Genomic DNA, 20,038 nt, shown 5'->3' with positions numbered 1-20,038 from the left:
AGACAACGAACAAACACACACAAACACACACAAAAGGTGGCATCTTTAAATATCAATTCTGTAACCGATAAAAATACACTATGCAGCTGTTTCCTCCTTCTGGGTAGTCAGTGATGCTAAGGTCCAAAGGTGATTCTTAAGTTAAATTTGAAAATATAATTTTTCCCATATCATTTGCATTGAGACCATTGACAAAGTGCAATGAGAATGAGACGGCGGTCCGATAGCCACATTCTCAAATGAGAAAAGGGTGATGACAACGGAACGACTGAACATCAATAAACACCTAACACGCATGACATCATACAGCACAATAAAATAGAATATAATTCATAATGAGATCATAATGCCAACGATAGACCTTCCCAAAATTTCAATGAAGCAAAATAATGATATTGGGTAATTCTCAAACAACCTCAAAACCCGTAACATATGAATCTAGACGTAGTAACCAGGGTTAGACAAACATCTCGAGGACTAAAATCACATCCTTCAATGCAGTTAATCACACACGAATCGTTGATTGTACAAGAGACACAGTAAATGAAAGAGAAAAGAAACTATAGTCTAAATCTGCTTTCGCATTGACCATTTTCGCACTAAGTTGATCAGGTTAGAGGTACGTGTTATGCGAAGTGAATTATGACACATGGTATCGTAATGGTATTACCAGATATGTCAATTTACACATACCCTCGAGATAAGTTGTCTAAAAGAATTCAATAAGCTATAACATTACATTCACTCCTGACCTCAGACCTCAAATGCCGACAATGTACAGCTTGCTGTCAACCAATCAAACGTTGAACCTGAGAATAAGTGATCTTGTTTGACAAACAGAAATAGGCATTTATATATACCGATACACATACATTCAAATCAGAGTTAGATAAGAACATGTCTTCTCTTACTTACTTCCTCCTATTGGGTACTGGTGTACTTGGAGTTGTAGGAACTAACCTCCTGGGGAATGGTGGCCTAGAAGCGGTACATATTTAAGTCTATATTACCCTCATTAGTATTTACACATACTTTGTTGACCATCTTATTATTGTGTTGTATCAGTGTCTCAATCTTGTCGATTGACAACGTTGTATATGTTTGACTTGGTGATTCAAACTGTAGCATCATTTCATTATTTGTGATGAATAAAACATTTCAATTGTTTTATTCACATCCATTATTTTCTCGTTGCTAGGTCAAATAAATGGGCAGGACTTGGCTATTTTATCCAGCCTCCTGACGTCACTTCAGGCAAATTGTACGCTTTTGTTGGCCATTTCAAGCTAGAGAACCCTGTTACTGGTTTCCTGTATCATGAAGTGATAGTGAAGTTAAGAATTGAAAAACTAGACGGTAGGTACTATCAAATAAAACCAATAAAGTAAAAAAAAAATTACATTAGATAATCACACTTATATAGTCAAGTAAGACATCTTTGTTATGAGAAGGTTTAATCTTATTTCATTCATTTGATAATGTAGCCGTTACATGAGTCTATAGTTACGCCGTACAATCAACATAAAACACTTAATCAAGGCACGTTTATGACACACACTTCGCTTTCATATTGTAACATATTAAAGTCAAAATACCTTCTGCGTAAAGATTTATATTTAATCAGGGAATCACATATGTTTAAGCTTACTGCGTGTATTTTTGAAGCATACTTGAATGTTAAAGCTATCAATTCATCATACATGTAATGTTCAATTATTTACATTATCAACAGGCAAAAAAAGTTACTCCAACCTCAGTATACACCCTCGTCTCCGACCAGGGTCCTGGCATGAGGTGGGCGGGGACTTCAAACTCCCAGAAAGTAAGTGCATGGTCGTTTATCATAGGGCTGGTGGTGTGCAGGGTGTTTTAACTCCCAGAAAGTACATGGTCGTTAATATAGGGTTAGTGGTGGGCTGTGACATCAAATGTCCAGAAAGTAAAAACCTGGGCGTCTATTGTAGGGTTAGTGGTGTGCGTTGTCAATCTCCAAGGAAGATTAAGAATCAAGCAGGGATTTCATATGGTCAAAAATAAATTGCCGATTGTCTGTTAGAAGATAACAAGTGTCCAGAATTCCCTATAGTGTAGGTGAGTTATTGTCGATTAATTAACTTCAAACCTATCATCAAGCTATTGTTTTGTTTGTAGTGGCAAAATCAAATATATAACGAACTTGTCTTAAAATGCACAATTATTGTGTTTTAGATTTCAAGGAAGTAAAAATATATATCCAAATCGATGAAGCAGGAGTCAACTATCACTTTGATGACGCAAGTCTTTTCGAACTCTTACCGGATCCAAACTGGAAGACTAATGCTCAATCTGACATTGACCAGAACCGAAAAGTGAAAATGAATATCATGTAAGATAACATCTTACTTCATCTCAACACCACCCAGAGTTATTGTTGGTGTTAGTGATGTACACTCCGTCAAGGTCTCGTATACCTTTACTGATCAATAGTTTAATATTTCTATATCAATTCAATTACCTGTATTATTCACAGATTTATTAGTAAAGAAATGATTTATATTCGAGAGAAAAAAAATGTATCTTTGAATTATGCGGTTGATAACATATAGTGACGCTTTGAATGGTAGTGCAAAATTTGATACCAATATGAATTGAAACGTTTGCACTTAAGAATACTATAAACGGAATCTCTGTGACGTCACTGATGTTGTCAGTATGTCTCTTCGAGTTGGATACACTCTGCAAAATGACACTTCAGAAGGTACCCGCTATGTGTACCTCTTAGACGAATTCATAAGGACGCTAATTCACCTCAACGAACGGTATGTTGTTACATTCGTCTGTCAATGTTGTCAACTAAGCAATGCTGGTTTTGACATCCCAAAGGTGTTCAAAGGGAGACAAGTCGGGCTATATTGAGATCATTCTAGAGACTAGACTTAAGAAAAGCACGGCAAACTCTGGCAACATATGGTCGAACATGGTCTTTAATCGCTGTAAGTGCAAGGACATGTTGTTGGTGAGTTGATCGCGTTCATCCACGCATGCGTAGGCGAAGCTCTCACCATTTTCTTTGGTATACTATTATACTCCAGTCTAATCGATACAGAGATAATCCGGACTTGTTGGCAAACCTCACATACCTCACAGACGCATCTCAAATGTCTGCGCATCCCGCCTACTTGGTGTCAGATATGGGCCAATGACATAAGGTCGGCGTGCGATATTATGTCGGCACGCAAGCGATCCATGACAGATTGAACACTGATTGGGGTACCATGAGTGCCTTAAGTACGGGATGTAGTCTCTGCAGCAATCTGTCGGACAAATGCAACAATCAAATTGTCTTATCTTCTCGAACTGTCGTTGTATGCGGAAGACAGCTCCTGAGACGACAAGCAACTGTGATTACCCCACATGGAATCGCCAAAAGGTTCTATCTGTGGGAGGAAGCAGAAACCCAGGTGGTCGAGCAGGTGACCCCATAACTTTTCACATTAGATCGACGATTAGAACACTTCGTTACGCTTGGTTGATTTGAAGGTATTAGCTTGTCAAGAAATGTGACGATCAAAGCTGTACTACCTGACCAAACGTTTCATTTATCCATTACCGGATGTTCTGCAGGGGAAGACTATGCGTTGCTGTTTTTGTCAATTATATATCTAGGCCATTGTACAATCGTTTTCAAGTTTTGGCTTCCTACAATATTTTAGATATAGATTTCGTTTAAGTTCTTATAAAGGTTTTTAGCTGTGGTTGATTTGAACCAGATTATTGTAGATTAATGTAAATACGTACGTTAAGTAACAAAGCATTCGTAACACCATTTTAGGTTCATCTGATGGCATTCATGTCAATATTGTTCTTGATGATGAACTTTTATGATTTTATTTATTTATTTATGTTTACTTTTGTCATGTTTCAAGTGTTCGGAAGGTCAAGGGGATTAAATTGAAAGGATTTACAATTGAGGTAAGACATTAAGAAATGCCCATCCTATTAAATGTATCAAACAAGAGATACAACCAGTGACGCAAGTCACTGATGAACCGTCTATTCAGATTCTATGGCTCAACGGGCATTCTAATGCATGTTTAGACCTATTATATTGCCATAATATTCGATACCATCTACTATGGCGGTCAAGATTAGGACTCTTCTCCAGAGACATAATACAATGTCAGACAAGAGTAGGACACTTCTCCTGACAGAGAAATACTGCAATGTAAGAAAAGAATAGGACATTTCTCCTGACAGAGAAATACTGCAATGTAAGAAAAGAATAGGACACTTCTCCTGACAGAAAAATACTGCAATGTAAGAAAAGAATAAGACACTTCTCCTGACAGAGAAATACTGCAATGTAAGAAAAGAATCGGACACTTCTCCTGACAGAGAAATACTGCAATGTAAGAAAAGAATAGGGACACTTCTCCTGACAGAGAAATACTGCAATGTAAGAAAAGAATAGGACACTTCTCCTGACAGAGAAATACTGCAATGTAAGTAAAGAATAGGACACTTCTCCTGACAGAGAAATACTGCAATGTAAGAAAAGAATAGGACACTTCTCCTGACAAAAACCTAATACAATGTAAGACAGGAGTAACTTCTCCTGACAGGGACCTTATGCAAAGCTTAACGAATCTACTTCATGCTATTTAACAAATAACAAATAATGTCGTTTGATCAACATATTATCTGCTTTAAAATGTGTATTGCTTTACATACTATAAAATAATTTTGAATGGTTTGCTTTTTTCAAATCACCAAGTCAAGAGTTTTTTTTATTTTTTTGTTTTTGTTTTTGTCCAGGTTGAACAAAAACGAAGTGAGTTTGGACACGGTACAGCAGTTCAGGCCAAGTTATGGACAAATTCAAGTTATTCTGTCTTCAAGGACTTCGTACACAATACTCTCAAACCAGAGTGGGGCGTACTTATAAACGCCCTCAAGTGGAAGGGAATGAGATGGACCGAGGTAATTCCAACACAGTTCCCTATCAAAGTGTTATTTTTTATAATACTTAAAACCAAAATCTCAACACGACCTAAATAGAAAAAAGGGAAACATGTTTTGAACACGCGTGTATGGAAACATAATCGGTGTAATAAATACTTGTTTTATATTAACAGAATAATCTGAGATTTGAAGATGCTAACGCGACCATCAATGACCTTCTAGACCACGGGTAAGATACACGTATTTATTACTGACATGTATGATGTTAGCAATTAAAATGTTCGTGTTTTCCATTTATCTCTCGTTACATGCTAACTTAATTAGTAATGATATCAACTGAGAATTTCTTTGAAATTAACAAAATTTAAATAAGGAAGAATACATATTGGACATAAGTGTGAATTTATTTCTCTATGTAAGCATGAGATTTGTGGAGTAACGATTCTACTGATGTTAACATAATCACTTTACCTTTCATCTGACACGGCTACATGTTCAACTACGTTAAAAATCAGACACTACAGAACAAAAATGTGTTTCTTCCGCATGATGTCAATACGTGGACACAACGTGTTTTGGAGTGTAGAAGAATGGGTTCCTGATTGAGTACGGAGCATTACGGATCAGTCCGAGATGTTGACTAAGATTAGTGAAAGGATAAACGAAGCTGTCGCTCTAACCAAAGGGAGGTAACTATCTTTATTAGACACAATACTTACATTCTGATATGTCAATACGCATGTACAAGACTGTCATTGGGATGGCACGGATCCTCCGAGTATCAAACAATGATACCAATGGCCACTAGACTGTTACACTACACTGATAATGTCCACTAAACTATTACATTACGCTGTCAATGTCCACTGAACTATTACATTTCGTTGTTCACAGCCACTGAACTATTACACTTCGTTGTTCATGTCCACTAAACTATTACACTCCGTTGTTCATGTCCACTGAACTATTACACTTCGTTGTTCATGTCCACTGAACTATTACACTTCGTTGTTCATGTCCACTGAACTATTACACTACGATGTCAATGTCTACTGAACCAATACACTGCATGCATATTGTTAGTGTCACTATGTTTAGTTAAGTACTTACTCAATCTTATTAAAATTAGAGTTGTAATGTCAGACTCTGTTCCTTTACGATTCATAGCAGTATTGCATTACATTGTATAAGTTACTATCATCGAATAGTTATGGGGCTTATGAAAATTCTTCACTCAAGTAAACCGTTTTGGGGTCAGAACCCAGCAAATCCTCGCTTTGATAGACTCTATCTCTATATGGCATCTCATCTTATACGACGGATAACACTTTCATTAATACAGCCCTTACAAATGATTTCTGTTAAGATTGGTCACATTTATCATCGACAGACCCTGAAGAACCAGGCCAAGAGTTTTGTAGATTCTCAAGTATCAATTCATGGTATTGGAGTTCAAAGTCATTTCGGGTCCACAGATATAGATATGACTCAACTCAAGGTATGTTAGGAGTTATGAGGAGATATCAAGCAGTATATGACTATATATATATATATATATATATCAATTCATAATTCTATTGTAAGTTATATTAATACATTAATTAGTTTAATATGTCATATCTGGTAGTGACACTTATTGATGATTACACAAAAATAACATATCTAGCTGATTTTACATTAATTAAACGTGGGGATTAACCCTCGGTAGGCGTGAATTCTCAATTACATATGGATATTTGATACCCTGAATGTACTTTTTTAAGAGCATAAAACACAATAGTGACACATACTATCAGGATACAGCTAATGGTCTTGATATATGTTTTGTTTGATTGCTGTAACAGTATCGCCTGGACAAGGTAGCCGAGGCAGGTCCTCCGATCTGGGTGACAGAATTATCTATTAAGGGCAGTAACTTCACGGCAAAGGCTCAGGCCCTGGAAGACGTCTTGACAATGTACTTCAGTCACAAAAAGGTGGCGGGCGTCATTCTATGGGGTTTCTGGGGAGCGTCCCTCAAGTGGCAAGCTAATGCCGCGACACCGACGGTTGTTGTAAGTGTAACAGAAAAATGTGATATTGAAGGGTACAATAGAAAAAACAATTGTGGTTTGCTACAGTTTCATTGTTAGAATCAAAGGCCCAATGACCCAGAGAAACGTCAGGGTTCGCGAAAATAAGAATCTACAATTATAAGCCCTGGTAAATTAATCCATAAATAGAGTTTATGTTGATTAAAGCATGCATACATCAAATGATTTTTCATAATTTGTGTAACATTGTTGTCCGATTGAAAGGCTGTAACACCATCAGATAACTAGATATCAATCACACGTGGCTAGCGAAGATGGGATATTTTTCAGCCCTTCAAATTCTTTCCGATTTACAATTTTCTTCACATTGCTTTTTCTTCTCAATTTCCTTCGAGATCATATCCTTACTTTGACTGCTTTCCTTGAAATCACGATCTCAGTGCCTTACTCTTTAGTTTAACTGGCTTGACCTATGTCCATTAGAGCCGCAGGTGAACATATCAAACAGAAAGGATGTGCATCTCCCCACACGACTAGTATCATGAAGGACAAAAAGGTTATAATTCGAAACGTTCATTTCAGAGCCTATATATGCAGTACCACAACGACTATCTTAGCTTTACTCGTCCTATAAACCTCATTCTCACGCCATAGTCACGCCGATTAATATGCCGCAAGCGGTATGTTTATATAAAATTAATTAATTGAACACGAGGATGTAGGAAACCAGAAATAAAGAATAAAGAAATAAAACCAGAGAAATTATCCGTTCTCATATGACCCTGGCTGCTGCGAGGAAGTTAAACTCTAATAAAACAAGAGGTTGCAGCTGAGCATTGCGATGGTGTTATAAACAAGCATCTAGTTTAATCCTCCTCACATGGCTACACATGTTTACTGCTTTATTTCAGGTGAACAAAGCTGGGAATAAATACATGGAACTTGTAAACTCCGAATGGAGAACTAACTGGACAGAAAAGCTGAAAACGTACAAGAACCGCAGATATTTCAAGGGACAATACTCCATCAAAATCAAGAAGGACGGGGTGACCTTGAAAACCATTGCATGACTTTGAATTATTGAAAGACCGTAAGATGGAAACTAAAAATAAAAGGAACAAGTAAGTAAGATAAACCTAAAGGTAAAAGAATCGATATATCAAATATTCTCAGGCAACAAATTCGGAAATAACATCATTGTAAACAGATCCAGCACAAAAACAAAATAAATAATAATAGACATCAACATCAGTGACAGCTAATAAAACCCACACAAACATTAATAACAAACAATAACACTCTCATATATATCATAACTAAAAGGGAAAATGTATAGATCTGCATGGTGTCATAGGACGCGCAAGGAACCTCACTCCACAGATATTGAATGATACATCCTACCAGAAAATTTACTTTTTACTTGATTTACCCATCAGAAAATTGACCTTTTACCCGATTTACCGATCAGAAAATTTACCTTTTACCTGATTTACCTATCAGAAAAAATAGATAATGACTATCTAAAGACGTTAATCGCCGTTAATAGTTGTATGCATTTATATTTCCACAGCTGCCTCTCCAACGATATCAGCGAGGCTGAACTGAACAGACTCCTCCAATATTGAGATGCATGTTTCCACTGAGACTGATATTTAAATAAGAACATTTGCTCTTATTTTGAAATAGAAATATTTCATCCCAAAAGTGGGGTTTCAAGCAATGTTGATTTTCCATATGGGTCGGCCTATAGAGTATTTCATCATTAGAGATCACTCACCGATACATTGCCTTGTGCCATCAAAGTAGGTTCCCTTGACTATACATTTAACCTAAATTAATCAATGATACACTTGCCATATCAACTTATCACGTAAAAAAAATTACCAAACCAAGAAGAAGTCAAATTATTGTGATCAAATGATATGTTGAATGTCTCCCAAATTCTGTCCAGTCAAAGTTATATAGCGTATAGAGAGCTTCATCACTTAAATTACCTTAACCCTGACCAAAGATCAAAACTTTACCTTTTGTGCAAAGTGTGGATTTTTGCTTTTGATGTGTTTCTCCCGAACAACTTGTTGAATGAAAGCGGGCATAACAGACCATTCTATTACACTCCAAACCTTAAAGTACACAGGTGTTTTCTTACAACCCGTATCATGCATACAAGCAATGCCAACGTGTGTAGACCACGTCCATCAATGACCATCGCTGTTAATCATTATTAGGACGTTAAATACGATGCATAACATGACGTATTGCATAGTCATTAAACAAATCTTTCGACAATACACCCTATGTATCCCAATCTCATTGTTCTTTTGACATTACTTTAAACACCTAAATGTAAAGTTGTCTTTAGGAAAGACATTAAAACCGAGAAATCTGCTAGAAACATTAGACTTCCCCAGCACAATTGGTTGATAGATGTTTTAAAAGTAGATGGCAATAACTTTACTGATGATAAAGAAATTGGCATGTGTGCGAAGTATTTAAAGAATTATCAGAAACGAAGCCGCCACCTGAAGATCAAAACGTTGGCGTTGATGAGGATACGTGACGGAACATCCAATTATTATCATAAAGGATCTATTTTATCACAGCCCCGGCCAGTCTTCTCACGCCAAATGCACACTATGTATGACCATTTTGCCAAAGCGCGGAAATCTTTCATCATAAACTGTGGTACCCTTGGTCATTGAGCATTCGTTCACATCACCTCATAGGGAATTATCTTGGCCCTAACGTTGAAATTCGTACTATGAAAAAGAAATATAGACATATCAGCCGCCACCTTCAAAATCAAAGGAAATCATCAATGATCTTTTGTAGAAATCAAGTATGCTATCAAAGCAGGAGTCTTTCTTTACTCTGCGTTTCTTCTTTCTGTATAATGTAGGTTGTAAATCCTGGACAGGTTAGACAAGGATATGGTTCCTAGGAACTCTTTTACATTGTTCGTCCTCTACTAACACTGATATTTACACTCCAAGCCACGAAGATGCACTCGGCTGTTCGGGGTCAAAGTGAAGACGGACATATCGTGGAAGCAGTGTTCCATTCTTTATAACATGTCCGTTTCAACTACGTGTACATTTATGTATATCGAAAACATACCATTCAATAGTAAAAGCATTAGACATAACTATTGCTCCAGTGGTCCGTTGGACGTGAACATCTTATAAGAACAAATATTCAGGATGATAACAGTGTTCTCCGAAGCAGTTTTGGCAAGCGGTACATATGTCTTTATTTTAATGTTGCCATAAGAAGTGGAACTATTTGAAGTTGATGATGGCTACAATCTCGATAAAGTAGGACCGTTTCCTGGAGGTGATCATGATGCGAAGGTTACAAAAGCCATCATTGATAGTCTCTCCTGGCCGGAGAAAGATGACAAGGTTGTTGATCTAGAGTCGATGGATATTTTGCCAGATTTGGAATCACGTGGTTTGACAAAGATGCCGTCTTATCTAAAACCTTGGCAGCTCAACACGAGGACCTACAAGTTAACCATGATAGATCGAGAACTAAATCCGTATGGGTAGTGGAGTCATATCACGGACGATTCCATAAGTGGCTGTTTTTTTTTTCAAAACACAACTTGCCTCGAATCATTTCATTGGTGACGTCGAAGCACTCGTTAGAATAAACGTAGTGACTTTACACAAACCCCCTTTTATTATATATTTTGGGGCAATCTACATGTACTTTGTGCTGGTTGTTTTTAGCTCATAATTCACATTTTTATCTCCTGTTCTAATGTATTCAAAATGTGACTTATTTCAAAATAGCAATGCCATGTATTGTTTATGTATGGACCAAGGCGGAAGGGAAGTTTAATGATAGTGGGCTAAAAGTCTGATATTAAGTAAAGCAAGAGGCCAAATGGGTCTATATTGCTCACTTGGCACTACAGCAACTTAGAAGTTGATTGAGGTAATTTCTGGAGATACTATTCTGATTACCACTTTATTCAAATATCAGAGTAGGCGAGGTTTATTCATGTCAATAAGTTTTTAAGTCATTCATTCAAGCATACCATTGGCCTAATATCAGGTCTCGGAGACTCTTTGCTATCGCAAATCATTGTTTACAGATTTAAGCCTATTTCACCCTTGTGACCTTGAATGTAGGTCAAGGTCATTCATTTGAACAAACTTTGAAGCACTTCACCCTAGCATGTTATAGGCCTGATATCACGTCCCTGGGCCTCTTAGTTGTTGAAAAGAAGTCGTTTGAAGATTTTAACCTATTTTACCTGTGTAACCCTGAATGAAGGTCAAGATAATTCATTTGAACAAACTTGGAAGCACTTCACCCTAGCATGTTACAGGCCTAACATCAAGTCCCTTCGCCTCTTGGTTGTTGAAAAGAAGCCGTTTGAAGATGTTAGCCTATTTGACCCATGTGACCTTTAATATAGGTCAAGGTCATTCATTTGAACAAATTTGATAACCCTTCACCTCAGCATGCTATCTCGATTCACTGGGCCTCTTGGTAATTGAGAAGAAGTCGTTTGAAGAGTTTAGTCTATTTGACCCATGTCACCTTAGATGAAGGTCAAGGTCAATTATTTGAACAAACATGGAAGCACTTCACCCTAGCATGTTACAGGCCTAATATAAAGTCACTGGGCCTCTTGGTTATTGAAAAGAAGTCGTTTGAAGATTTTAACATATTTGACCCTGAGTGAAGGTCAAGATCATTCATTTGAACAAACTTGGAAGCACTTCACCCTAGCATGTTACAGGCCTAATATCAAGTCCCTGGGCCTCTTGTTTGTTGAAGAAGCCGTTTGAAGATGTTAGCCTATTTGACCCATGTGACCTTTAATATAGGTCAAGGTAATTCATTTGAACAAACTTGATAACCCTTCACCCTAGCATGCTATCTCAATTCACTCAATTCACTGGGCCTCTTGGTTATTGAGATGAGGTCGTTTGAAGATTTAAGTCTATTTGACCCATGTGACCTTAGATGAGGGTCAAGGTCAATTATTTGAACAAACATGGTAGCCCTTCACCCTAGATATGCTACAGACCAAATATCAAGTCCTTGAGCCTCTTGCTTATTGAGAGAAAGTCGTATGTAGTCTATTTGACCAATAAGACCTTGAATGAAGGTCAATGTCATTCATTTGAACAAACTTATTAGCCCTTCACCAGCGCATGCTAAAGGCCCAATATGAAGTCCCTGGGCCTCTTGGTTATTTAGAAGAAGTTGTATGAAGATTTTAGCCTGTTTGACCCATGTGACCTTGAATGAAGGTCAAGGTCATTCATTTGAACAAATTCGGTAGCCCTCCGCCCCAGGATGCTACAAGCCTAATATCAAGTCCCTGAGCCTCTTGGTTATTGAGGAGAAGTTGTTTAAATGAAAAAGTTGATGCCGACCGACAGACAGACAGCCGGATGACGGAAGCCGCAATACGGCATAAGCTCCCTTGTCCTTCGGGCAGGCAAGCTAATAAATTGGATCAACTTGATCCTACATAGAAACAACACAGTACTTTTTGCTTCATTAATCAGAACACTACCTGCAGAGGTTTTTTTATTTTCATTGAGTACAATCCGATAGGAAAAGCTGCTAGCATATTGTTACATGTTGTTTTAAAATGCCTAATCAAAGATTACAATTTAATTAGAATTTGAACATGGCTATACTATTACAAATGAGATTATGACTAGAGCATGATCAGAATTGGTCGAGAACATAAAGCTTTTCAATATTATATTTTCAAACATTGATTTGTTTAATTAGAAAACTTGAACAAAGAGCTACAGCTCTGTATCCACGATGAAAATCACTGTACATTTGCATATTTACGTATGGATACTTTTATAGTTAATTAATATACTTCAGTTAATTATCTTAGTTTTCAAATTATATGAATATCAATGACTTTGAATCAACCATTATAACAAGTATTAAAGTCATAGAATCTACATTATTTACAAAGAAAATATTCATTATTTGTATTATATATGTCCAGTTTTCATTGAAGCGACTCTCAAGAAAAATACACGAATTAAAAAAAACAAAAACAAAAACAAAAAGAAGTAAAAAACATGACATTGTTTTATTTTCACTGTCACTGTCATAACTGTAATTCAGGAAATAATACCAACAATTGTTTTATCCCAATTCATTATTACCAAACCAATGATGATTACCAACCGATTTCTAACATACAAATTTGCATTTCTCGTAAAATAAACTAGGTAAAGAAAGTTTCCTATGTTTTTTCATTGCAAATTAAATAGGTATATCAATGAGAACAAATGATGTTTTTTGTGAGTAAATATTGTAGATCCTATGCATTGAAGTACATACATTGTATACAGTATTAAGTATTTGAAGTCGGAATATATTACTACCTAGTCCCTCGTCCACTGCTACTCTAAGTTAACTGGTTATAGCACCAAAAGTATATTTTACAACAGAAGTTCAAATGGCACAACCAATGATATATTTAGTGTTTACATGTAACGTTTAAACAACTAGTACAATGTAATCACATGATAATACTATCAAGTATTCGAACAGACAATGTCAATATGTGGGGAATCATCATGATACGTGGGGAATCATCATGATACGTGGAGAATCATCATGCTGTGCCCTTAGTTAGTCCTTTCTTTTTGAACCACTCATCACTTTTGTCTGCTGCTACTCCCTGAAATCAAAATTCATCAAAAGGTTTGTGTTTTTTTACTTTAATAAGATTTTGCACAAATTGGTGTTTATATATGCATGTATTGCTACAAAATAATATGTACACACCAAATGTTACATCCCATAGTTCCAAACTATATATTTTTACTGTTTAATTTTTTCACTCTCATTGAAATTTATTGAGCATACTTAGCTAATTGTAAAGGTTACAATTTAAAGTCATCCTCACTTTGGTCTGAGATTCTCATATCACTATATCTGATAAAATGGCCTTTTCGAGAACAAATTAGAATAAGTTCTTAGACTAGATAAGCAAGTATATCCTACATTCTAAAGCATTTTAAAGACATCAGAAGCAACTCTTTCTATATCAATATTTTAATAGTTTCATAATTTTAATACAATGAATCTGATTTCACCTTTAATCTTGCCCACTTTTCCTTATCCTTGGTAAAATCATCAGTAAAATATCAGCCTTTTTAGTGATAGTGTGACAGTGAGACTTACCTGATCAAGTAACTTGTCAGCTTTATCATCTACCTGAGACAGCTCACGGAATGCTTCATCGCCAACAAAACATATCTCATGGCCGTCCTGAAGTAAAGAAGAGACAGTTCATTAAAATACAAATTTTCATTTCACCATGTGCCTTTAGATGTTTGACTTTTTACTTTTTGAGTAAGGTTATTGGCAAAAGTAAGAAACTTATAATTAAACCATACGTTTGTTCATATGCAGTCTAGTGATGATATTTGTTTCATTGATAATTAAATCATTGGCTGAAAGTCAACCTCTTCATCCAAGGTTACTTAATGACCAAAAGTAGATCTAGAAAATGCCAGATGACCTGATCTTTCATATGATATTGCTATGTCATCAATACCATATTACATTCATGTAATTATAAAATCAGTGAAATGTCAATCAAAATTAAATGCTCATGCCAAAAACATTGTATATTCCTTAGGTTAGACACTTACTGGGTCAGCCAGGATGACAACTTCCACAGTAGCCTTTCCTGGTGTGTCCAGACTAATCAGAGGTGTGAGAATAGTCTGCTCAGCTTCCTTCATCTTCTTCTCTATATCTGGCAACTGTATTCAGTATATAGAAAGTTAAAATAACATCTCTAGATAACACAGTCAAAATTATTTATATTTCTAAATCTTGCTTATTACTTATTTTGAAGCATTAAACTCACGTTCGGATACTACTATTCAACGGGTTTTAAAAGTTCATGTTTGAAAACTCACCTCTGTACGAGGACAGGAAAAAGCAATCCGTCCAAAGGCAGTGGCATGGTCAACATCTGTACCGATATCTTGGAGTTCAAGTTTACACTGAAAATAAGTCCACATGCAAGATCCTTTGATGAGAAAATATAATGCATCCATACTTATTATTTTAAATGTTTATGATGTAGTGTGATAACATTTTTATCACAGGAATATATTTTTTTAACTTTGGCCGAAGGCATAATTTACTAAACAGGTGTTCATCAACATCTTTACCTGGTTGTCATCAAATCCTAACAGTGCTGACTTGTTTTCTTGTCTGTAAATCTTCATACCACACAGTCGAGACCAGAAATCTGAAATGCCAAAACCATTTTTTGATAATTTTTTTTCATTTTTCATTGGAGGATTGCTTTAACAATTTATTACTTTAGAGCTGGAGTGTTTCTGTTTGAATCAGTGTATTACTGTTGGAGAGACGAGTACCGAGTAATTTACATTTGGAGCCAGACTATTACTTTTGGAGTTGATTAATTGCTTTCCTTTCGATATATTGCTTAAGGAGTTAGTATGTTTAATTTTTGGAGTTTGTATTGCTTTTGACGTCATTGTATTGCTTAAGAATATCTTAATTATGTCATTAAATATAAACATTATATAGTCCTGTAGGTGCAAGTTGGTAGATGTTTCTGTGAAGGAATCGAAGAGGATGCTGGAGTATTCTAACAGAGGTCCATAGACGATAGGACAAGTAGGTAAGAGATGGAGCATCAACACCAGGAATTATGTCAGCTAGTAGACTTTATTTGTTGATGTTTTGGATGACTAGGCCACCTGTCATCAGATCAATGGATGGTCGGGTGACAAAGTGCTAACACACTTGCCTTTCACCTATGTGGCCGTGGTTCGATTCCCTGATCAGACGTGAAAAGGTATTGGGTCACCTACCAGACCCCGGGTACTCCAGTTTCCTCCCATCGCAAGACTCCTCCCGCGTTTCCATCCGGGCCAACAAGCGTGATTAAAAGAAGTTGATATAACTTGTTTCGCAATTATTGTAAAATAAATAAAGTTTACATTACAACAATTTTACATTGATTGTGTGATGGCCAAGGATTGTTATGTAATCACAAGAAATAAAACAGTTGGAATTTTGACAGGAAATAAAACTAGACATGCTAGTACATAAAACTGATGAATGAAATATATGTAAATTTATAAATGATCAGTTATTTATACAGAGTCATTTATTCCATATACCCTATAGACATGCATAGACTATCGTGCTTCTCTGATGTGCTGGTTTTTTCATCTAGGTAGAACTGTAGAGTCAATAAAAATGTGTATCAGTAGGTTTGGTTTACAGTGATATTTGAAGAGTTTCATCTTCCAGTTGGTAACAGTGTATCTAGGAAGTTAATCTGGGTTTCACTGGCCTGATGGGTAAACTTGATGGTAGGGTGGAACTCGTTTAGGTTTCCCAAGGTGTCAAATGACTTGCTGTTATGGGTCGATCCAAAAAAAGACATATCATCAATGTACAGCCACCACAAGAAAAGACATATCATCAATATACAGCCACCACAAGAGGTGTACCATTTCAGTCTGTTCACTGTTTTCCTTGAGAAGTTTGTCAATTCAGGGATCAAGCAGTAGCCAAGGTGTCCCGACACTTTATCACTAGCCCTCAACCTCTGGGTTGCGAGTACGAAACTCACATTGGGCATTTGCCAGGTATTGACCATAGGCCAGTGTTTTTTCTCCGGGTACTCCTGCTTTCCTCCACCTCCAAAACCATGCATGTCCTTAAATGACCTGGCTGTTATTCAGATGCTAAACAAAATAAACCAAATAAACCAAATTGTTAATGGCTTCAACTAATCAAGTAATCTTTCAGATGTGCATTCTCCCACTTTAGAAGGAATGCTAGTTTAATGTCCAGTAATTGTGGTTGGATGTGGACTCTAAAGGTTTTCAGTGCTGTTTCTTTGAGATAGCATTGTGAAAGGTAATCAAGATGATGATGTGTCCTAGTAAACTTGATGGTAAGTTTCCTCCAAGCCTGGTAATATGTGACATTTTTCTCAGACACTCGAATGACGGGATTGGTGTATGTCGTGCCTGGTGTACTGGTCTCTCCTGATAAGTGGGCTGGAGATGAGTTCATTCTAGCTCTTTTTTAGGCTTGGAATCGGGCACTTAAGTCCACTAGCTCACGGAATACCTGGTGTTGATACTCTTACCAACATGTTCAATACATGTATAAATATATGATTATCTGAGTAGAGCCAGAAAATTCCTGTCATTGTTGAGTACGGTTATGTTAAACCAATTAAGCTGGTCAATCAAAGTCACAAACCCTTTACAAAATCAACTTGTAATTTTTTCTTCTGTTTTTAAAAAAGGAAATGAAAACAAATATCTCCAAACAGAGAATGACAAAAAATATTTTCTTAAATCAATTGGTTTCTGTGCAACTTTTTGGCAGTTTCATTCAATAGATTAAGTGCTTTATTTGGTCTTTTCATATAAATAAGATTTAGATATCACACTTTTAAAAGTTTGCTGAATATCGTTATTACATTTTTGGTTTATTCTTATTTCTGTTATACATCAAAATAAATCGACCATTGTGAAACATTACCTTCTTTGATAAAAGTTAATGTTCTGAAACATAATACCTTCTCCTGAGATACTGTCATATACTATATTATTATTGTTGGTAATTGGAAACTTTCCACAATTGGGATAATAAGTTATGATAACTTACCAACAGACTTTGACAGATCAGAACACCCTAGACACACACTTTGTACTGGGTCTGTAACAGAAACAGCTCATATCAACTCCAACACTTTAAGGCACAGACTCTGTCTTCACTTACTGCCATATTGTTTTCTCACTTTAAACATCACCTTAGTCAAATAAACTTTTTTCTAGACTAAGTAATAACAACACCTACCTCCCTGACATTGTCTGTCCTCCAATGTAACAACATACTTCCCTCTCATTCTGTATCCTTCATTATAAACATTTGTGACACCTACCTCTCTGATATTTTTGTCCTCAATATTTACAACACCTACCTCCCTGACATTGCCTATCCTCAAATATAAATAACACCTACATATACTTCTCTGATATTTTCTGTCCTTCACTATATATCAAATACCTACCTCCCTGATATTCTCTCTCTCTCTCTCTCTCTCTCTTCCACTTATAAACAACACTCTTGACATTTTCTGCCCTCCACTATAAACAACCTATTCTTCAATATTTTGTTATTTGTTTCTCACCATAATAAACTCTCACCTCCTGGACAATCCCTGTCTTCTACTATAAAGCTGTACCCATCAGGAGACTTCACCTCTTGTTTTCCACCAGCTACTGCTACAGCATCGCCACAATTACTCACTTTCTTGAACATTTCTTTAGAAGAAATATTGATTCCCTGAAAAATGTTTTTCAAAACCTGATCATTCCAATCCCGGAGAATTCTAAGCATTTTGTGCAAGACAATTAAACTTTACCAATCATATTTTATTCGAAAGAAAAAAAAAATGTAACATTTCCGTCAATTAAAGATTTAAATGTTTTTTTATGGATGCGCCTAAAATAACAACACTGCTCACTCTGAAGTCTGTTCCCAGTCTGTATGTACCGATGCCGTAGTTATAAGTCAGCTCTACAACAAAATGCTTGTCCTCTGGACCATACCCCACCATCGACTTACTCCACTTGCCATCATAAGGTCTACAACACACATATTGTTCCCATTGAGCTGTTGGCTATTTGGGAGATGACATCATCAATTGATTACAAGTCATGACATTTGCTGGAGACCTTTCTTAAGACTGATATGATGCAAAAATCTGATATCCGTTTTATAGCAGAATGAAACGCAATTCCAACACCTATTTACAGAGAATTTATAAGGTACTTAGAACAGTGACGGAACTTTTGCACAATTCGTACTTACATTATTATGATGTATATGCTTTCATGACTGTACAATACTGAAATTATAAACTGGAGCTTAATAAAAAAATTGTGAACTTAATTTATATTTAATATCATATTTAATATTAAATCAAGTGTCACAGAGGGATAAATAGGGCAGATATATACTTCATTATGCCTGTATATACTTCATTATGCCTGTATATAATGCATGTATCCGCTTACAATAGAACACATTCACCTGGTGTACATTGTACTTAATACACACTTTCAACATTGCACACATTCTCTCAGTTAACCAATGCATCTGATCTCTACAATAGATAATGAATTACCCATTACATGCCGCTTCACATCCTTTTTCAAATTCTTCATGTCTCAGAAACTGAAAAAAACATATATCAATAATCAGAAACACTTCACAAGATATACATATCAACAGTGCTTTACACACAAAAACATACAGTGTACATTAATTTTGTATGTGTGTGCAGCACCTATGAACTAATTGCCACTCTATACCTATTAAGTAAAGGGAAATTCTCCTGAGCACAAAGCTAGAAGGCAACCCTATCACAATGTACTACAGTACATTGTGATATGGTTGCCTTCTTCACTACTTAAAATTAAAACCTGTCATGTCTACATTATTATGTAAACTTTTTGTTTATCCGGCATGCAAACCAGACACATCCTAATGGAAACTTGAGGAATATAAATTATTTCACATATAGGTCTCTGATGACACCAAATCATATACAAGATAGAATTTTTTTTCACATAATGTATTTTTTTTTCAGATTAAAGTAGCATTTTGCTCTGTATAGTTATTCTTTACGACTATAAGCAAAGAAGTTATGTTAAAATATCATATATATATATATAACATCCATCTACTGAACTAGGTGTTCTTCATGCGTTACGTGTAGCTGACATGTGTAGTGATCATGTAACTAGATCTATAACTTGACCTCTCTTATAGCTTATTACTTTCATGCCAAGAACATCTCTGTAAAATTTAGCAGTTTCCGTCCTGTTTCCAACTTTGAACACAAAATGCAGTGCCCTTCTTGTAGACATCTTTTGGAATTCTGTACAGAAGACGTTCGAGTGAAAAATTAGGACTGTCAATATTTGCAAACGGAAAGTGCAAGTTGACAGCTGTTGTCGGTATCTGGTAAACGTTTGGTA

General features: G+C 36.1%; 3 protein-coding genes across 4 annotated transcripts; 2 read left to right on the top strand and 1 right to left on the bottom strand.

Annotated features, from left to right (window-relative positions):
- Window positions 1–346: 346 nt before the first annotated feature.
- LOC117332262 (endo-1,4-beta-xylanase 1-like) lies at window positions 347–5,196 on the top strand. Its single transcript, XM_033891147.1, has 7 exons — window positions 347–399; window positions 1,199–1,356; window positions 1,733–1,822; window positions 2,209–2,365; window positions 3,906–3,951; window positions 4,795–4,959; window positions 5,115–5,196. The coding sequence occupies exons 1-7, from the start codon at window positions 347–349 to the stop codon at window positions 5,172–5,174; spliced, it is 729 nt and encodes a 242-aa protein (XP_033747038.1). The 3' UTR covers window positions 5,175–5,196.
- A 1,096-nt stretch (window positions 5,197–6,292) lies between these two features.
- LOC117332261 (anti-sigma-I factor RsgI6-like) lies at window positions 6,293–8,678 on the top strand. The gene is made up of 4 exons (XM_033891146.1): window positions 6,293–6,439; window positions 6,786–6,995; window positions 7,886–8,095; window positions 8,545–8,678. The coding sequence occupies exons 1-3, from the start codon at window positions 6,293–6,295 to the stop codon at window positions 8,042–8,044; spliced, it is 516 nt and encodes a 171-aa protein (XP_033747037.1). The 3' UTR covers window positions 8,045–8,095; window positions 8,545–8,678.
- Window positions 8,679–13,037: 4,359 nt separating this feature from the next.
- LOC117333155 (glyoxalase domain-containing protein 4-like) lies at window positions 13,038–20,024 on the bottom strand. 2 transcript variants are annotated; one of them, XM_033892308.1, is made up of 11 exons: window positions 19,838–20,024; window positions 19,183–19,232; window positions 18,520–18,640; window positions 18,200–18,338; window positions 17,658–17,708; window positions 15,164–15,243; window positions 14,906–14,992; window positions 14,633–14,746; window positions 14,160–14,246; window positions 13,593–13,653; window positions 13,038–13,552 (listed from the first exon to the last, which is right to left on the bottom strand). In XM_033892308.1, the coding sequence occupies exons 1-11, from the start codon at window positions 19,925–19,927 to the stop codon at window positions 13,548–13,550; spliced, it is 885 nt and encodes a 294-aa protein (XP_033748199.1). In that variant the 5' UTR covers window positions 19,928–20,024; the 3' UTR covers window positions 13,038–13,547. The 2 variants fall into 2 exon arrangements, with proteins under 2 accessions (XP_033748199.1, XP_033748197.1); XM_033892306.1 differs by having other exon boundaries at window positions 13,038–13,653.
- Window positions 20,025–20,038: the final 14 nt, after the last annotated feature.

Source organism: Pecten maximus, chromosome 8, assembly GCF_902652985.1.
Source record: "Pecten maximus chromosome 8, xPecMax1.1, whole genome shotgun sequence".
Taxonomy (NCBI): Eukaryota; Metazoa; Mollusca; class Bivalvia; order Pectinida; family Pectinidae; genus Pecten; species Pecten maximus.
The sequence above is the reverse complement of the archived record's forward strand: the minus strand, read 5'-3'. Positions and strand labels throughout refer to the sequence as shown.